This window comes from Poecilia formosa, unplaced genomic scaffold (genome assembly GCF_000485575.1).
Source record: "Poecilia formosa unplaced genomic scaffold, Poecilia_formosa-5.1.2 Scaffold69, whole genome shotgun sequence".
Lineage (NCBI taxonomy): Eukaryota > Metazoa > Chordata > Actinopteri > Cyprinodontiformes > Poeciliidae > Poecilia > Poecilia formosa.
This window is the reverse complement of record NW_006800008.1, coordinates 623,557-641,489: the sequence shown is the minus strand read 5'-3', so window position 1 is coordinate 641,489 and position 17,933 is coordinate 623,557. Positions and strand designations below refer to the sequence as shown.

General features: G+C 39.5%; 1 protein-coding gene across 1 annotated transcript in view; it reads left to right on the top strand.

Moving 5' to 3' along the window:
* The first annotated feature begins 244 nt into the window (after positions 1-244).
* The window catches only part of LOC103140220 (fatty acyl-CoA reductase 1-like), a 27,317-nt gene continuing 9,628 nt past the window's right edge, over positions 245-17,933 (top strand). The window contains exons 1-3 of the mRNA XM_007555233.2: positions 245-527; positions 13,927-14,102; positions 17,439-17,618. Coding sequence (XP_007555295.1) covers positions 327-527; positions 13,927-14,102; positions 17,439-17,618 — 557 coding nt within the window. The 5' untranslated portion in view covers positions 245-326. The remainder of the gene's footprint in view (positions 528-13,926; positions 14,103-17,438; positions 17,619-17,933) is intronic.

Genomic DNA, 17,933 nt, shown 5'->3' with positions numbered 1-17,933 from the left:
GCCTACTTTAGATCTGGTCCTGGTAACCATGACGACAGAAGGAAACCAGCATATAATATTTTTGAAAGTAGATTTTAATTTAAAAGTTGTCGTTTTGTTCCAATTTATTCCTGAATTGTGGTCGGGGGGCAGCACAACATCAGTCCGGGGTCCTCAAATCGCCCCCGACCCCCAGTTTGAACACCCTTTCTCCAAATGTTAAAGGAACATTCATATTCAACTCTGTCGTCTTTCTGCCTCTGCAGGAGTTTTCAGAAGGCCAAGACCTCGACAGACTGGAAGAAGAAGAAGAGCAGAAGCAGACGTCAGAATCTCAGATCAGACTGATGAACAGCGGCATGGCATCCATACCAGAGTACTACGCCGGGAAGAGCGTTTTGATCACGGGAGCCACCGGCTTCATGGGGAAGGTGCTGGTGGAGAAGCTGCTGCGGAGCTGCCCTGACGTCAAAGCCCTCTACATCCTGGTCAGACCCAAAGCCGGCCAGTCCATGAAGCAGCGGGTCAGCGACATGATGAAGTGCAAGGTAACCGAGTTGCGTTCGGGTCAGTGCTGTCGTCTCTTCTCTGCTAACCGGCGGGATCCTCCTAAACGTTTATATCAACCCTGATGTCTGGGAGTCTTAGTTTGAGCTTCTCGGTTTGTTTTTGGCTTTTGGTTTAACAGAGACTGATTTTTGAATTCAGTGTTTGAAGCTTATTCCATTATTTTTTATTTCCTAAGCAACTAAAATCATAGAACAAGAAACTATGTTTAGTTTTCTCTTGTGCTTTTCTGATAAACCACAGTTTAAAGATCTTTAAAGGGATCATAATTTTCCAGCCTAATAGAAGGTAAGGAGGAATATTTAGAGCATTGGTGACCTAACAAACCGGCACCTTGTCCTGAAAATTAAAAGTAAGAACTGGATATAAAAAAAAAGTTAAAAGTTTGGCAGCATTCAGGAAACATTGCAACTTCTGCTCAGCATTTACTCAATGCACAGGAGCTCCAGTTGTCCCATTCCTCTCAAAAACTGTTCAACATTGTTTTATATTTGTGGGCAAATTAGATTGTGTAAAATATAGCAATAATGAATGGAAACGGGTAAATATCTCACTCACTGCACTACAGTAACGGACATTATTCTAAGAATAATGACTTTGTCACACCAGTCAGTTCCCATTAAACCTCCTGCAGTTAATTTTCTCTCAGCATTTTCTTTGGCTTTATGCCAATGCTACACATACGAGATGCCAAATTACTGACATTTAATTGGCTCAGACACAAGGAAAATAAAATAGTCGCTAATTGTTGCTGTCAAACATGCAGGAGAAACGTTTGAAGAGTTCAGTACGAAGGTGCTGACTGTATGCAGTCATTATGCTAGCTTATCCTGTTTTTGTGTCTTCATCAGTTTGGATCGTTTCTTCGCCGAAAACAAAGTTTCTAATTACTTCATAATCCTGATGGGAAAGTGAGATAAGCAGGCAGAAGTTTCGATGTTTCGACACGCTCAACTGATTTACATTCAGGGACGTTTTGGGAAAGTAGAAGTGCTCACTCATGTAGGGTTTTCATAAAAATCTCTTATTATGACAACAGTTTTGATTTGCTGTTGTGATAAATTGTAAATAAAAACCTAATGTGATCAGAAATGTTCCTTGAGAGCATTAATAAATATCAGTGAATTCAGAAATACGGTTAAAAGTATTTACTATGTGTAAATTTTTTACAGTTTTTAAATCTTTATCTTTATCGTTATCACAATAATACCACAAATATCGTGATAAGATACTAAGTCCACATCGCTTACCTGTACACTAAAGCACTTTTTGTGTAAAAAAAACACACATTTTAAAGTCACTTATCTGTGTTTAAAAACAACAAAAGCTTATTAAGGCTGATATAGATGAAAAATGGAGTAATTTTTGACAAAAAATTTGAGAAAATTCTCAGAAATTTTCTAGAAAAAAAACACAAAGAAATTTCTGAGCTCCAAGAATTTAAAATTTGCAAGAAAAAAATCTGAATTTTTTTGATTAATCTCAAGTTTTCTAGAAAAAAACTAAAATTTTGAAAGTTTTTTTCTAGAACATTTTCAACTTTTCAAACTAAGAAATCCTCTTTTTTTTCTAGAAAATTTCTGAAATGAATCTCAAAATTTCTGATTTTTTTTTTTTCTAATTTTTTCTATCTTCATTTACCTTAACAAAAAACAGTTTAACGGCTATTTTAGGGTTTGCTCTTTAAACCTTCAACTCACCTATCAGATTTAGACGATCCTTATTCAAATTTGCTCTGTCGGCTGATCAAAGGCAGAGCAGCTGAATGTTTGCATAGCAACAGAAATTTGCCTACATATTCCTGCAGCAGCTTTGATGGACACAGTGAATAAAGCTCAACAACCCCAGAAGAGCCCAAAAGTTCATATTTGAGCTGGAGCAGAAATGGATCATGACTGGTAACAAAGGGTTAACCAAACCGGGGCTGATTGAAATGACAGAAGCAAAGATGGCAGCAGAGGAAGTCAGACGCAGCTCCAAACAGCTGCCATCAGGCTGGGCAGCAAAGCATGACTCAGCAGAAACCTCCAAACTCTGCTGGACGTAATGAGGAGCGAAGGATTGACGGTGTGTGTGTACTGATGTGCTCACAAACAGCTGCTGCTCGCTCCGACTGCTGCTGGCCTCAAACTGTCAGCGCACCTAAGAAAACGACACGTTCTCTTTAATCCTCTTTGTCTCCCTGTGATAGCATCTGTTTTTACTACTCTCATTGGGATTAGACCTCGCTCCTCCTGCTGCTGCTGCTGCTGCTGCTGCATTCATTACTCTGCTCACCGCTGCACCAGCAGCAGGGCGGCGCTTGGAGAATTTGCTCTTAATTTAGCTAAAAACGTGGCTTTTCTGCTGCTGTTCATGATGAACACAAAGCCTAAACAGTCGTACGAAGAGAAAGAACAGTTCTGATCAGGACTCCATTGGGGCTGAAACGATTAATCAGATTAATCGATTATAAAACTGATCGACAACTAATTTAGCAATCGATTAATCGTTAGCTGGACTACACAGACGCACCAAAAGATACATATTTAAGCCCAACTCTACAAAAATGTATACATTTTGCATTTAAGATAAAAAATACAACTTTTGTCTGTAAAAATGTTCTCCTCAAATTGATTCAAATTCTATAAGATAAAAAAACATTTTAAATATTGGATACCTATGGAATGATCATTAACAAACTAAATTGCTGTTTTATTACAATTTAGGCAATAAAATGTTTATTTTCTTATTTCTTATAAGGGAATTGAATTGTTTATTCTCATATTTTAACGTATTTCTAATCTTTTAGTGGTTAAATTAAAAAGCTTAAGAATGTAGCCATTTTTTAATCCGATTAATCGTTTAATCACATGAATAATTGATTACTAGGACATGATTATTTGTGGTGCTAGTGTTTGAATTTATTTTTTACGGCTGGGAATTTTTACATGTAGTTTTAAAACTGTATCAGCTGAGGAATTGGGTGAATAAACTTTCTAAATGCACTTAAGAGACGAACTGAAAAGCAGGCAACCAAACACAGAACCTTGAGTTACTCCAAAGTCAGAATAGTTTGGACCTTGGGGGGGAAAATGATTTCTAATCAATCAGGTTTATTGGTATGTTGTGCACAATGCAGAGAGCTTGTAAGACAATCGGTAATGAAGCAGTTTAATGAAAAACTCTACCAGTCAACACACAGATCACGATAATAAATATGGCCATTAAAATAACACTACGGAATAAGAAATGCATGAAAAAAAACCTTAAAATGTGCATAACTTATGATCAATGTTGATGTTTCTGGCTTTCTAAGAGCCACTTTTTAAGATGCTTAGAGGATCTAAAGACCCCAAAGTTGAACTGGTGACCCAAAGCAGCTAACTACTGGTTTATCATTTTATTCTGGAGGGAAAAAAGTTTATACTCTCATTTCTTGGAAGCCTTTTATAGATCTAAAATCTGTTTATTTTTGTCTTTTGGCTTTATTTCTCCATCTCTGCAGTGTTTTGTGTAAAAATCCAGGCTCCCTCAGACTCTCTCTGCATTCAGAAGAACCGATATCATTAAATTTCCAAGAAGGAGCCTTGGGTACTAATTGGTATTCAAGCGAGTCCTCGGGTCAGTATTATTCTTTTCCGAATCGGGATAATTCATGAGGGAGGACTGTGGTATTGTCTCTCAAGTGGCCTCTCATCCTTCAAGCCAGGCCAGTGTCTTCCTTACAACCTGTTGCTAGGTAACGACCCGGAGATCTGTCCCGCGGCACTTTTTCAAACGATGCAATCAGGGGTCGCTGCCCCCAGCAGGAAAAGGACAAACCGATACGAATCTCATTGTGTCTGCTCCGACATTGACATTTAGACTGTTGGGGGGTTTTTTCCTTTCTTTTCCGCAGCAGCCAGGTCGGTTTGATCCGGTAGAAAATGTTTGGCTGTAAGAATCGGTCGGTCCAAAGAGGTGGGAGAGGGAATGTTTTTGGTAGGAACAAGGATCTCCTGGAATGCGGCCTACAGAGGAGGAATATTTTTCTTTTTCTTTGGGTCATTATGCTGGTTAATGCGCTCTACCAGTGGATAATGAGCGTTATTACTGATTATATGGTTCACTTTTGTTAAGTCAGGTTTATTTGTATGGCACATTGAAGCAGCAAGGAAGCTTAAAATAACAGTAGCCAATTACTAAACAGGCTTTAACATCACCTTTTGGTCAATGTTCCAGTTATTATTAACTTCAGTGTTTCAGACGTTTGTTCCAGATTTGTAGTGCGTAGAAACTGAATGCTGCTTCTTCATGTTTGGTTCTGGTTCTGAATGCAGAGCAGACCAGAACCAGAAGACCTGAGAAGTCTGGATGGTTGATACAGCAATGTGTTTTGGTGCGGAGCCATTTAGTGATTTATAAACCAGTTTTAAAGTGAGCTACAGTATAAGGGCTTTAGAACTGGGGTCACGTTCTTTATCTTCCTAGTTTTAGTCAGAACGCCAGCAGCAGTGTTCTGGATCTGATTGACTTTTTTTTAAGTAAAAACACATGGATGAGTCTCTATATTTTACTGAAATATTACTCTTTTAATCCTAAAAATGCTCGTCAGGTGACAGAAGACCGACTTTGTTACTGTCTTTATGTGTCTTTGGATGTTCAGACTCAGATTTCTGGCCTGATCAATAGTTCCTTGCTGTAAAAACTGAAACTCTTGATCATTCCTCTTTAGGTCCAAAGAGGAACGATCAGCTGGAGAAGGTTATGGCCCATTTCTCCACTCTATCGGTGAAGTCGGACGGTTTTTTCTCTTTTCCCTTCTTCCCCACCTTCGCTTGTTTCTGTGCTACTTTTTTGGAGCCTCTCTTTGCACATCCTCCGAATCTACAAATTATGGATCTGGATAACTGGTCTCTCAATACACAGGAGAGCCCAATAAATCATCAAGGATTTATTTGGTCTCATGATAACAGGACTTCTGCTGTTTGGAGCTTGCGGATGCCTCGAATTTGTGACGGACTGAGTTGAACTAGTGAACAGTCGGACTGATGCTGTGAGACGGAGGCACAAGTTGGATGTGATTCTTTGGATGCTAAAACTGACTAGCCGGATGGAATCGATCCTGGAGAAGTTGCTAGTTTTCGGCCCGATGGGAACGACCTGTAGACTTTAAGTCTGCCCGTTCTACAGACGGTTTGCTTGTTCTGAGTCTGCCGGCCTTGGCTGTTTATCTCAAATCTGCTGGAGTTTATATAAACAAGCCACTCCTTCCTAATGACAACCTTCTATCTTCTCCTTCCTAAAGACAACCATGGCAGGACTCAAGGACATGCTCTGAGATGATACCGTTTATAAACTGGTTTTGAATGGGAGAGCAGGACGTACGAAATTAACGGTCAAACTGCAGACGCTTCTCATTGTTTACAGATACATTTCCCTGACATCACTGCCTTTACTCTCCATGTCTTCAATGTTGCTATTTTCCCTTGATGAGTCCGTTCTTGCCCTTGTCCGTCTGTTTGTCTGGCTTATTCATTACTTGTTAGGAACTGTGGGGTGTGCCCAGAAAAGGAATTAGAACAAACTTAGAAACATTTAGTTCTTATTATTACTTAGAAACTGTGGAGACCTCATTACTTTTACAAAGTCAGAGCATACTTAGAAAGTCCAGAGGATATTTAGACTTATCCAGCGACCCAGAACCGGGATTTGAACAAACTTAGAATCCAGAAAAACTACCTTTTCAGTTACTTTATAGACTCCTGTTCTTCCAACCCAGAAAAAGAATTACTTACTTATACTCATCCAGTAACCCTGAACAGGAACATCTAGTTAATATACTTTGGATCAACATTATTAGATTCTTTCTTTTCTTGCTCTTTCCTTTGGTTTGCTGTGTTGTTTGCATTTCTTTTTAATTCATGTAAAAACTCTGAATTGCCCTAATCCATCTTAATGTAGAGCTGTGTATCATCTGCGTAGCGATGATCGTTGATCCTCTTTCTTGTTATAACCTGCGCTGTTGTTAGCATGTTGTTTTAAATTGGAGGGTTCCCAGGATTCAGCCCTGGGGTGCTCCGCATGTGACTTCTGTCAGCTGCCTTTTTACACAGAGAGTCCCTGTAATGCATCAGGACTGGAACCGGTCCAGTACTGGACCGGAGAGTCGCTTTAATAATATATCATGGCCAACCGTGTCGAATGCTGCGCTGAGGTCCAACAGAACCAGCGCTCTGGTTCTTCCACATTTCATATTAATGTGGTGTCACTGGACACTTTCTGCAGGGCGGCCTCAGCCGGACTGGTGGACCTAAAACCGCCTGGTCAAGAAACCGTTTAACTGAAACAAATGCTTAGATAATTTTGCTGATGAATGGAGTCAGCCAGTTTTCAGAAGCAATTTCCATATAACTTAAATAAAACTGAATTAAACACTTAAATAATGAGGTTATTATTATTTATTTAAGTGTTATTCCTTCAGCACAGCACTAATGTTGCTGTGCTGCTTTCGTTTTCTCCTCCTCCCACTAATCTCTCCATCATAGTAAATATTCCAGACGTCCTGATTGTAACTGGTCCCAGCAGGCTGGTTTATGTCTCGGCTTGTGGAAATTCCAGTTTGAGTTGTCGTCACGCTGGAAGCATTTGCCTCGCCCCCCGGAGTCGCAGCTCGCCTTCCTTTGTTCGCTCTAGTTTGGATCTTGAAGATAAACCCCGTCGTTCATCAGCGTGGCGGCGCGTGGCGGCGTTATCACCGTCACCTGAGGATGAAGGGTGATGAGGAGTTTGCAGTGTTGAGTTTTGTTTCCTGTCAGATCAGGACTGTGAAGGGAGAGAAGGAATTTCCATTCGGGTCTCATCTGCTTTTAAAGAACAAACAAAGCGCTTAAAAAAACTGTTTTTGGGTAATGAGGGAATGTTTTTGTTTCAAAAATCTCCTGATATGTCACATTCCACTGTTACCTAGCAACCCCAGCCAAGTCCAACTTGTTACCTAGCAACTCAAGTGGAGTTCCAGCACGTTTGGTCAGCTGGTTTTTAACTGCTGTACAATGGCTGCTGGAAGAAAAGAGAAGTGTTTTGTTGTTGATGTACCATTCAGAAACCACTTGCTGCGTTCTTGTTGGTTGTGCAGGAAGCTCTACTGATGCTTTTCAAAGATGTACAGTTGTACAACAGTACATCTGTGCGCACCTATTTTCACTTACATTGAGTTGTAGGGGCGTGGCTTGGATTTAAAGTGACAGAAACATTCTGACCTCAGCAGGATGAATATGTTTTGTACAGGCCACAGACCTGTCCTGTAAAAAAAAGATAACATAAGTTTAAATTCAGTGCTGTATTTGTATAGAATTTTCACAGGAAATGACATTAAAAGTAATATAGCAGTAATATGTTTTATCTTACTAGGTTTAAATCTGTTCTTTTTGCTATTTTATATCATTTTCCACCCACAAACAAAAACTACACATCCTGTTTTTGCTTTAAAAAGAAATTGATATTCTGGCTGTTTAAGATGTTTGGTAAGAATCCGCCTCAGATGGACTTTACTGGTGTTTGATCTCTGAAACAAACAGATCTATTCTGCTAATGCGCTGCAGCTTGTGATGTCAGATGACGGTTTGAATATTTATTTGGTCGGTGGTGGACAGCAGCATCAGTCGTGTTTTAGTGAAACGTTGTGGTTGTTGCAGCTCAAGAAGAAGATTTACTGTTGATGGCCGGCGCAGAGCGGCGGCTCATCGCTCCGGTTCACCTCCTTTAATTTAAGAATGATGGATGATTTTAGAACGGATGTGGGATATTTCAGCTACTATTTCCAATATTTTATTTGTCCGTCTCTGAAATCCCAAGAGAGCAGCTTAATTTAGGGAAATGGTCATAATTACCATTCATTTCACTCACGCCAGGATTAGCCATTGCAAAGCTAATTAAATTATTAATAATGTTTTTCTATTTTTTTGCATTTTGCCAGCACACCAAATGTAAGTCTGAGATAAACAAGTTTATTTTTTATACGTTTGCTACAAGATTCATTAAAGATTGAGGCAGTTAATATTGAAGTTTCATCACCATCCAGCTTTAGCGTTCATAATCTGTTAATCTATCCAGATTTATTTTTGCTTTAAGAAAAATAATCTGTTTAAGGGAACTTACAAAATATGTTTTTTTTTCTTTCCTGATGATTTAATTAAGTTTAGAAATAAATAAATATTCTGCTCTCTAATCGACTTCCGGAGCTAAAAGCTGATTAAAGAAAGAAGTTTTGCTTCAGTTCAAGTCCGAAATTATTCCAAATCACAAAAATCACTTATAGCTGTTTAGCAGTGATAAAACATTTAAACTATTATTTAAATGTTCTTTTATTTCATCACTTCATTCATTTTATCTTAATGTTTTAAATTTTGGTTGACTGAAGCTCTTTAAACTTTTTTCTGGTCTTCAAAACTAGGTCTTTATGTTTGCAGCTGGTGGATGATTACAAGTGGAGCTTTAAAACATTCGATGATAAATGCAGATTCACCTTTGACCCCAGTGGTTCCCACACAGGAGCTGCTGCTGCTCTGGCAGAGCAGGATGTTGGTCAGATGATTAAACGGTTTCATCGTCCCTGAACTTCAGACTGAGCTGCTTTGGATGGTTACTGCTTCAAAACTATCAATAAAAAGATTCAAAAAGCCGTCAGCAAGGAATAAAAGCTTCTTGGCTTTAAATCAGTCAGGATATTTTTAAAGCAGTTCTTAAATATTTAAGGTGACGATTAATCGGATTTAAAAAATTCACATTCTGTTGATTTTTCATTTAAAAACTTAAAATTTTTTATACAATATTTGAAATAAACCATTAAATTCCATTTTTATGCACATTGTATGGCCTGAAGTTCAGCAACATGGCGTTGCTTCATGAATGATTGACGGCAACATGTGAAAATCTTTTAGCATCAATAGAGAAGGTCTGATCTGATTCAGTTTTCTAATAATCAATTAATAATTGGACACCAAAAGGTGTTTAATAGCTGATTTTTTTATTTATTTATTTTTTTTTACAGAATTTGAACCAGGTGAAGCTAAAATTTAAAAAAAGCCACATTAGGAGTTTTGTGGCAAGATGCAAAAAATAAATTTTTTTGCATCTTGATTCAAAATGTTCAAATATTTTTGTCCATTTTAGCTTAAGTACCGCTCTGTTGTTCCTTCTGCAAATGTCATTTTTAGAGTCTGTAACTTTAATGATTAATCATTTCAATAATTGATTAATCACGATTAATCTGATTAATCGTTTCAGCTCTATTTGTATTTGCGTGGCAGTAACGAGTTGTCTAATTTCCCTCTAGTAAAGTATTTTGAATCTGAATGTTTTAATTGTTTCTCTCCAGCTGTCAGACAGACACAGGAACCCTTTTCATTCCCGTTAGTGTCTGATAGGATCCTGCCTGTAATCCGTGATCAGTCCCTTAAGCTTTTAAGAGGCTCAGACAGTAGAAACAGAAAGGTGGGCACCGCCTTCCCAGAGATTTATAACAATAAATAACGTTTCACAGCCGAGGTTTAGGATTTAAATTGATGAATTTGGGGCTTTTTGTTCAGATCTGTTCTGATTATTGTATCTTTCCAATTCCTTCCTTCGGCTCTTCTTTTGTCGTTAAACCTGCTCACATCCTATAATTTCACTAATTTAGACCGTGCATGGCAGCAAATGGAGGTCAGCACTAAGGGAACTGCTGCTAATTGCTTCCTTCTGACACACTTTGGCTCTTCATGGTTGCTGTACGTTTTCTCCTGCCAGAGCCTCTGGTGGCGTCCGGCGAAGGCTGCAGACGGAGACCCGTTTTCTTTTTCGTTTTGTTTTTGGATGTTAAAGGAGAGCAGGACGGAGGAGGAGAACTTTCCGCCCTGTTGAGTAGAAATCAGGATTCAGAGCGGAAGGTTCTGGAAACGTTCCTGAGGTTTCTGTTCTGGAGACGGAAACAGATTTACAGACTTTGACTGTCGTCTTCGTCCTAAAAGCTGCATCCAACCAACCAGCCATCCATCCAACGAACCAACCATCCAACCAACCGACCGACCAACCATCCATCCAACGGACCGACCAACGAACCGACCAGCCATCCAACCGACCGACCAACCATCCATCCAACCGACTGACTGACCATCCAACCGACCGACCATCCAACCAACCAACCAACCATCCATCCATTTATCTATCTTATCATGTTAGTCCATCCATCCATCCATCCATCCATCCATCCATCCATTTCTACGTCCTCTAGTTTGTCTCTGTTTTTTATCAAGCCACCCATTATTTTCATCCATAACTTCATTTATTTCTTCACTTTTCCTCCCATCATCCACAATCTGTAGAAACCCAGTAAAAGCAGCAAGAGAAGACAAACAATACGGCTCAGGGGTTTTCTTTATTACTTAATTTTAAGCAGAAAACTGCTGAGTTTTAGAGAAAATTCTCACCTAATTCTGATAACTCAGATGCAGAAACAAAAGAACCAGTCAGTGTCAAATGTGCATCACAAAAAACCCTCCAACTTCACCTACGTCCCTCCTACTGTCTTCTTCTCTTGCCATTTATTTTCTCCAGGACAGAGACGATCATTTAGTCCAGCTAAAGGCCAGTTGGTGTGAAGAGAGGCTGTTTAAATGGCATCTTGTGTTGCTGCTCTGAAAGGAAGGAGCCATTAGTGTTGGGTTACTGTGAAAGTCCACACAGTGTCACCTTTCAGGAAGATTTATTACCTTCACAGCCTTAAAAATGGAGAAATTATGATGTAACACATTTATTCTGATAACTGACCGCATCATTTGCACATTTACGTTGCCGATTCTCTGCAGAAACGCTTGTGCTGTGGTCAAACTGGACCATTGTATTCCAGTTTGCTGGCTGGTGCCCGTGGGTGGGAGAAGGGTGCAGTGTTAAGCGCGAGCGGTGGAAGGCTGGTACAAGACCACTTATCATCCAAAGAGCCTTTTAACAAAGCAACGCCACAATGTCCATCTCCGCCGCCCGCGCCTGCAACAAAAGGCTCTCTGAAGCCCACCATGTTTGGCCTCGCTCACCCTGCTGACCTCAGTGCACCTCCTCCGTTCTCCGTCTTTACGTAATTTAACTGCATGGTGGAAATGTTAGCAACTGGTGCTGCAGGTTTAAATAACGTCTAAATTCATTTTATCCTTTGGGGAAGTGAGTAGCACTTCTGTGTGCAAAGCTGAACAGACCTTGAAAGAAACTGATAAGCTGCTGCAGGAATGAGAAGTATCTTCTTCAGAGTTGCATGTTTAAGCATGTTGCTAGTTTTGTAGCAGAAGGGAAAATGACAGATGAAGTCATTGCTTTAACAACCATCACTTCTCACGCGTCCCTCTGGACTGGAGAGGGACACAAACCAGTCCAGCAAAAACACATTTCACCAATCTGCACATTTTTAAAGCTGTTAGTCACTGAAACACATCAAGGAAAATTTATTTTTGCCCTCAAAATGCCAATATTTACTACAACTCCAATACTTTTGGTGTGAAATCGTACATAATTTGACCCATGCAGTTCATATTTATGAATTTTATTCTTATTTTTCAAGATGGCCACCATGGTTGTGGTTGAAAATTAATTTTTTGCACTAAATTAGATGAATGTCCTTGGTGTCAAATCATAGCCTACCTGAAATCATAGAAATCAGAAATATTTCCTTGATCTCATGTTTAATTTTCTAGTGGAGATTTTTCAAAATGGCCGCAGTGGTTGTAAAGGAAGATGCATGTTTGCACTAAAATCTCCAGTAGTTATTCTCAGAAAGTTACATTCAATAACCACTAATCCATTTAACAAGAATCTTAGCTGTTCTAACATTAAACCGCCACAAAATGGTTGCTTTATGCTAAACCCATGAAACATTAGCAGACGCTAACGCTAAACCGCGAAACGCAAAATATTTTGTATCACTATTGCTTTTGTTTGCTTTTATATTTCATTTTTTGTTTGAATATAATTTTGTTTATTCTTTTACTGCACTACATTCAATAAAGTCAAAGCTGAAACCCGGTGCTAATTAATACTTAAATAAATTAACAGCAGCTAACGCTAAGCACTAGCACAACCGTCTGTCACATATTTTTATCTCTTCCAAATTGATGACTGAAAAAAATAAACTAAAAACGGATAAAACACAAACATACTTTCGTCAGTGTTGTTCATACTTTTTGCCAAATTGCATTATTTTTGTTCTTATTTTTAATTTTTTTCATAAATAGCATCTTGCTTTACTTGAAACTTTTAAATCTACAGTTTTCTAAAGCATAAAGTTTTAGGATGATGCAAGGAAAAGCATCTGCTGGCTGACTCGCTCCTCCGCAGCGATCTGCTGCTCCTGCCGTCCGTTACTAGCTGTAAAACAGATCCGCGCTCTGCTTCCAGTCATGTTAGCAGCAGAGCAGCAACTGCCAGGAGCCACACACACACACACACACACACACACACACAGGCATGCATGATGAAATATGACATCTGACTCTACTGCCTGAGCAGAGCGTCTCATGTTGGGGGGTTTCGGTCCCGAGGGGCTGCAGCGCTCAGCCCTGCATGCCAGTTCTGGTCTGCAGAAACACGAGGCCGTAAACGGACACCAGGGTTCACATAATCCCCTCCCTGACCAGGCTGCAGACGTGAGCAGGTGGACTGATGGTTCCTTAAAATACATGTATTTGCCGATTGATGATTTATTAGATTAAAATTAAGTCCAGTTGATTCAGTAATAAAGTCCGTTAGGATGTCTGTTAGTGTTGTAGTTTGGCCGCCATCCAGCAGAGGGCGCTGCTGGTAGCGGAGCATAACAAAAATGGTGGATGGTGCAGTTTTTAAACAACAAAGGCTGAAGTGTTGAAATGTAAAATCTGCAGAATGTGGCAATTTGCTTATCCAGTTAATCGATCAGTTGTCAAAATAATCAATAACTAAAGTAATCATTAGTTGCAGATAAATCTGAGCTACATTTAATTCCTGGCTGTCTTTATAGCAACGGGCTACCCTCTTAGAAAAACAGTGTCTTCAGTCAGAAGCTTCTTCAAACCGCTGTAATACAGACTGCTACAGCCGTTTCCATCTACAATAACTCAGATTAATTCAGATTCCTCAGATTTACAACATTTAATTTTCCTTTGGGGTTAATAAAGTGTTTGATCATCTTAAAGCTGTTTACTGTGGCCTGTTTTGGCTTTTCAGTGCAGATTTAGATTTTATTGCTTCAGGAAACAAAAACAATAGAACCGTATCGTGTAAAACACTGAAGTCGAACATGTTCAAACCGTTGTGGTCGGTTTGCATAATTCCAGGAATTATGCAAACTTTGGATAATTTGCATGGCTGAACATTTTGCAGAAATCAGTTATTTTATTTCATTTTCTTTGCGTTCAGCTTTTCGACCGGGTGAGGGAGGAGAACCCCGACTTCCACCAGAAGATCGTCCCGATCAGCAGCGAGCTGACGCAGCCCGGCCTGTCCATCAGCGCGGCGGACGTGGAGCGGCTCACCGGCTGCGTCAACATCGTCTTCCACTGCGCCGCCACCATCCGCTTCGACGAGCCGCTCAAGTAAGAGCCGCAGGAGCTTCTTCCTGTTGTGGATGTGCCGTTTGATTGGCTTCACAGAGAAGGGGAAGAGAGCGGGATGTGGATGTGAAATCAATGGTTTGTAAAACAAAAGAAGCCATCAGCGGCAGGCAGCGTGACGGTTTACCCAACAAATCAGGCTTCCTGCTTTGGTCAGGAGTTTGCAACAAACAGTGATTCATTGTTTGAGGTCAGAATGAGAAAGTATTTCATGGTTTCCTGTTTCAGCTTCGTGCTGCAGAAACATTCAGGGGAAACTCGCTGGGCGGTGTTGTTTAAAGATAAAACATCACTTTTTTCATTTCCAATTTTATTTGGAAAGGAGAAGAAATTACAAATGGCTGGTTTTTAAATTCAAGTTTCATGTTTACATCATAAAAACACAAAGTCAGCACACAGTCAACAAAAGCAATCTGACATTTTAGTGATTTTATTTATGTTCATTTTCTTTAAAATAGCAGAATTTGGACAAAACTTTACATTTTTGTCCGTCTGACGTAATTTTTAGATATTAAATAATTATTTTTAACGTGAGAAAGTTATATACCAAAAACGTTTTTACTCAAGTAGTTTGTTGGACAGTTACTTTCTAGTTTTACTTCAGTAGAAATATGAAGAAGTAAAGCTACTTTAGAAAACTCTGCCCATTTGTTTACAGGTAAACAAATAAGCATTTCTGAAAAATTTGAGAGAGAAAAACTCAGAAATGTTGATATTATTGTTGTAAAAGTTCAAGACTTCTGAGTTTGAAGTTGAAAGTTTGCGAGTAACAAAACTTCAGTGAAGCCGTTTCTGTCCAGTTGTTTCATCTTCATGGGATAATTTACAGAGGAATAAATGAGTTTTTATCAAAACATTTAGAACTAATTCTTTTGGAATAGCAACAATTTAACATAACAGCAAACACAAATATTGCTCTTTTAAAACTTTCCCATTTGTAATAATAATCCTTAAAACACCAGTGACAAAGAGAAGTGATTTAACTATTTGATCAGTTATTGATGCTTTCATTGAGCAAACAGTGGAGAAAAACAGTAAAACTAAAAACTTTGACAGTACAGGCAGTTTAAAAAAAACATACAAATTTATCACGATAAATGTTGAATACAGATAAAAAGCTTCTAAGATGTGTTGTTTTCCATGCATTGAAAAATAGAGGTAATAAAGTGGGACTTATTTTTCCTGCGCTGGTTTTTGGTGATTTTCTGAGTTCACCTAAAAGCTGCTCTGCTCTCAGCTTCACATCGATCTCCTCCGGCCGTCCAGCTCTGTAGGTGTTGATTTTCTCTTTTTGAGGTTTTTATCGTCTGCTAGTCGTTTCCATCCGACTGCAGCTCCCCGTAGCGCCGTAGTTGCTCTGCAGGGTCCCATAATAAGCCCAGAGCTGCTTTAGGGCTCGTTTCTCTCCATGAATCCATCCTGCAGATCTGCTGAAGATGCACCAGGCCCTCTGGCAGGCGAGATAATCTGAAATTAAGAGCTGTTTTAGGGCGTTTTCACACCTGGTAGTGCCGTAGATTTGGTTTGATTGGGGACAGAAATAGAAATATTTGTTGCATTTTCAGTTGCTGTGATTCACTTTCACGCCACCCGTTCCCCTCCTAGCCTGCGGTGGCGCTGCACCAAGAACCACTAAAGGCAACGGCATGAAAACCTCAGTAGAAGACAACTCCGTTCTTCTTGAAATATAAACAAATATAGATTAGCATCAGATTTTAGAGGATTTCTCTTTTGTCTTTGAGATGATGAAAAATTTAAAATGGATATAATTTTATGTATTTACTGGGTTTTATATTTATGCCTTCCTAGAAGAAGATGATTGTATCCCTTTCTATGACATGAACAGCATTTTTCAGCATGGGGCCGTGGCCCCTCCAATCCCCCTATTGGGGTCGCCACTGAATAACGAGACTAAAAAATAAAACAAACACCTTCATCACCAAAACAACAAGCAGCTGCAGTTTTTCCATTAAAAGCATCATTTAAACATAGTTATTGTCACTTCAGCAAAAATTTATTTTTCTAACCTCCTGCAGCTGCTGGCTGTGCTGCAGACCCAAACTGAAGCAGTCAGTGGAGACTTGGCTTAAACTGACTGTATGATGGTAGAAACGACAGGTTTGTTCTTTTCAATCAGCTTCAGAGTCGGTTGTTGCATCACAGCAGCAAAGACAGATGGGAGGTGACTCAGCTGCAGGAAGACGGTCTGCGGTCGGTTTGTCCGTCTTCCTCTCTGCGCCTGCTGGCGTAACGCCCTGCACCCGCCTGCAGGGGGAGCGGACGCCCACACGCGCTCTCCTCTTCCTGTCGCTCCTCAGCTGGACCATCGCCCACCTGGAGCCGCCGCGTTTACCCGCCTCGTTCAGGACCAAACTGAATAAAACAAACTGGACCAGATTACATCAGGTTTATTAGCCTCAGCCAGGCGGCTGAATTATTAAAAACTGACCCAATAATTCACTTCAAATTACCAGAATCAGTTTTATGCTTGTTTGTTCTTTATTTCTCGTCAGTAGAAATGTGTGATGGCATGTTAGAGCAATTGTAGAAAAAAAAAGAGTAAATTTGCTAGAAAAAAATTATTTTAATCTCAGAAATTTTCTCAAATAAAACTTTGAAATTTCTGAGTTTAAAAAGTTGAAAGTTTGCAGGAAACAACTCAAAATTTTTTACATTTTCTAGTAAAAAAGAGAAAGAAATAAGTGCTAAGAAAAAACCTCACATGTTGAGATTATTCTCAGACATTTTCTAGAAAAAAAAAACTAAAATTTCTTTTTTCTTTTTCTTTTGGGTTAAATTATTATTTTGTTCTTGGGCCAAAACCTAAAGTTTTGTTGTATTTTATTTTACCTTTTCCCTGCTCTAGCATGTAGAATACCTTCACATAACGGTAATAAATGGCCCCATCGATTGAAATATTTGCTTTGTTTTTATCTCCACAGTTTGGTTCTGGAAAAGTTTGACAATGTACTTTGAAAAGTCCTTGAATTTTATTGTTGGAAAAAGTTCAAACCCTGATTAAATGTAAAATATGACATATTTTTGCATTTTCAATGCGGCAGAAGAATAAAATATTTTGACTTGACTGAGCTAAAAGGACCAATTGGTGAAAACGCAGAGCCCAACATATTGCTGGATGCATTAAATGTCGTGTTGCTCAACATTTAAAGTGTTTTCTCTGCACAGCGAAGCTTAAAGCCGTCGGCAAACAAACATCCAGAGACGTTAAACTTCTCCTCTCCCACACAGTCACAGCTGCTCAACCTTTCCCTCCTCCACACATTTAGCGCCGCGTCTCTCTCTCTCGCCGTCCTGCAGGCACGCCCTGCAGCTGAACGTGATCGCCACGCAGCAGCTCCTCAGCCTGGCGCAGCAGATGCACCACCTCGAGGCCTTCATTCACATCTCCACCGCCTATGCAAACTGCAACCGCCGGCACATCGACGAGATCATCTACCCGCCGCCGGTCGAGCCCAAGAAGCTCATCGAGTCCGTCGAGTGAGTCCGTCACTCCGATTAATCCAATTAATCGCAATTAGCTGGAGTATTCAGACTTTAAAAAGGCCATTTGTTGAAAGAACAAAATACTGAGAGCAGTAATTAAGCCAAAAAATGTAGAAAAATCTCTACATTTTGCATTAAGATAAAAAATAGATCTACCCAGAACTGAGTGGCAGATTTAGATTCCTGGTTCAAAAAAAAAAAAAAACATTTTTAAAAAATCTCCTTTTGAGGATCTTTTTCTAATTAATCCAAAAACTAATCAACAGATCGGTTCTACAGTGAGCGGAAAGGCCCGAGCTTTTCACATTA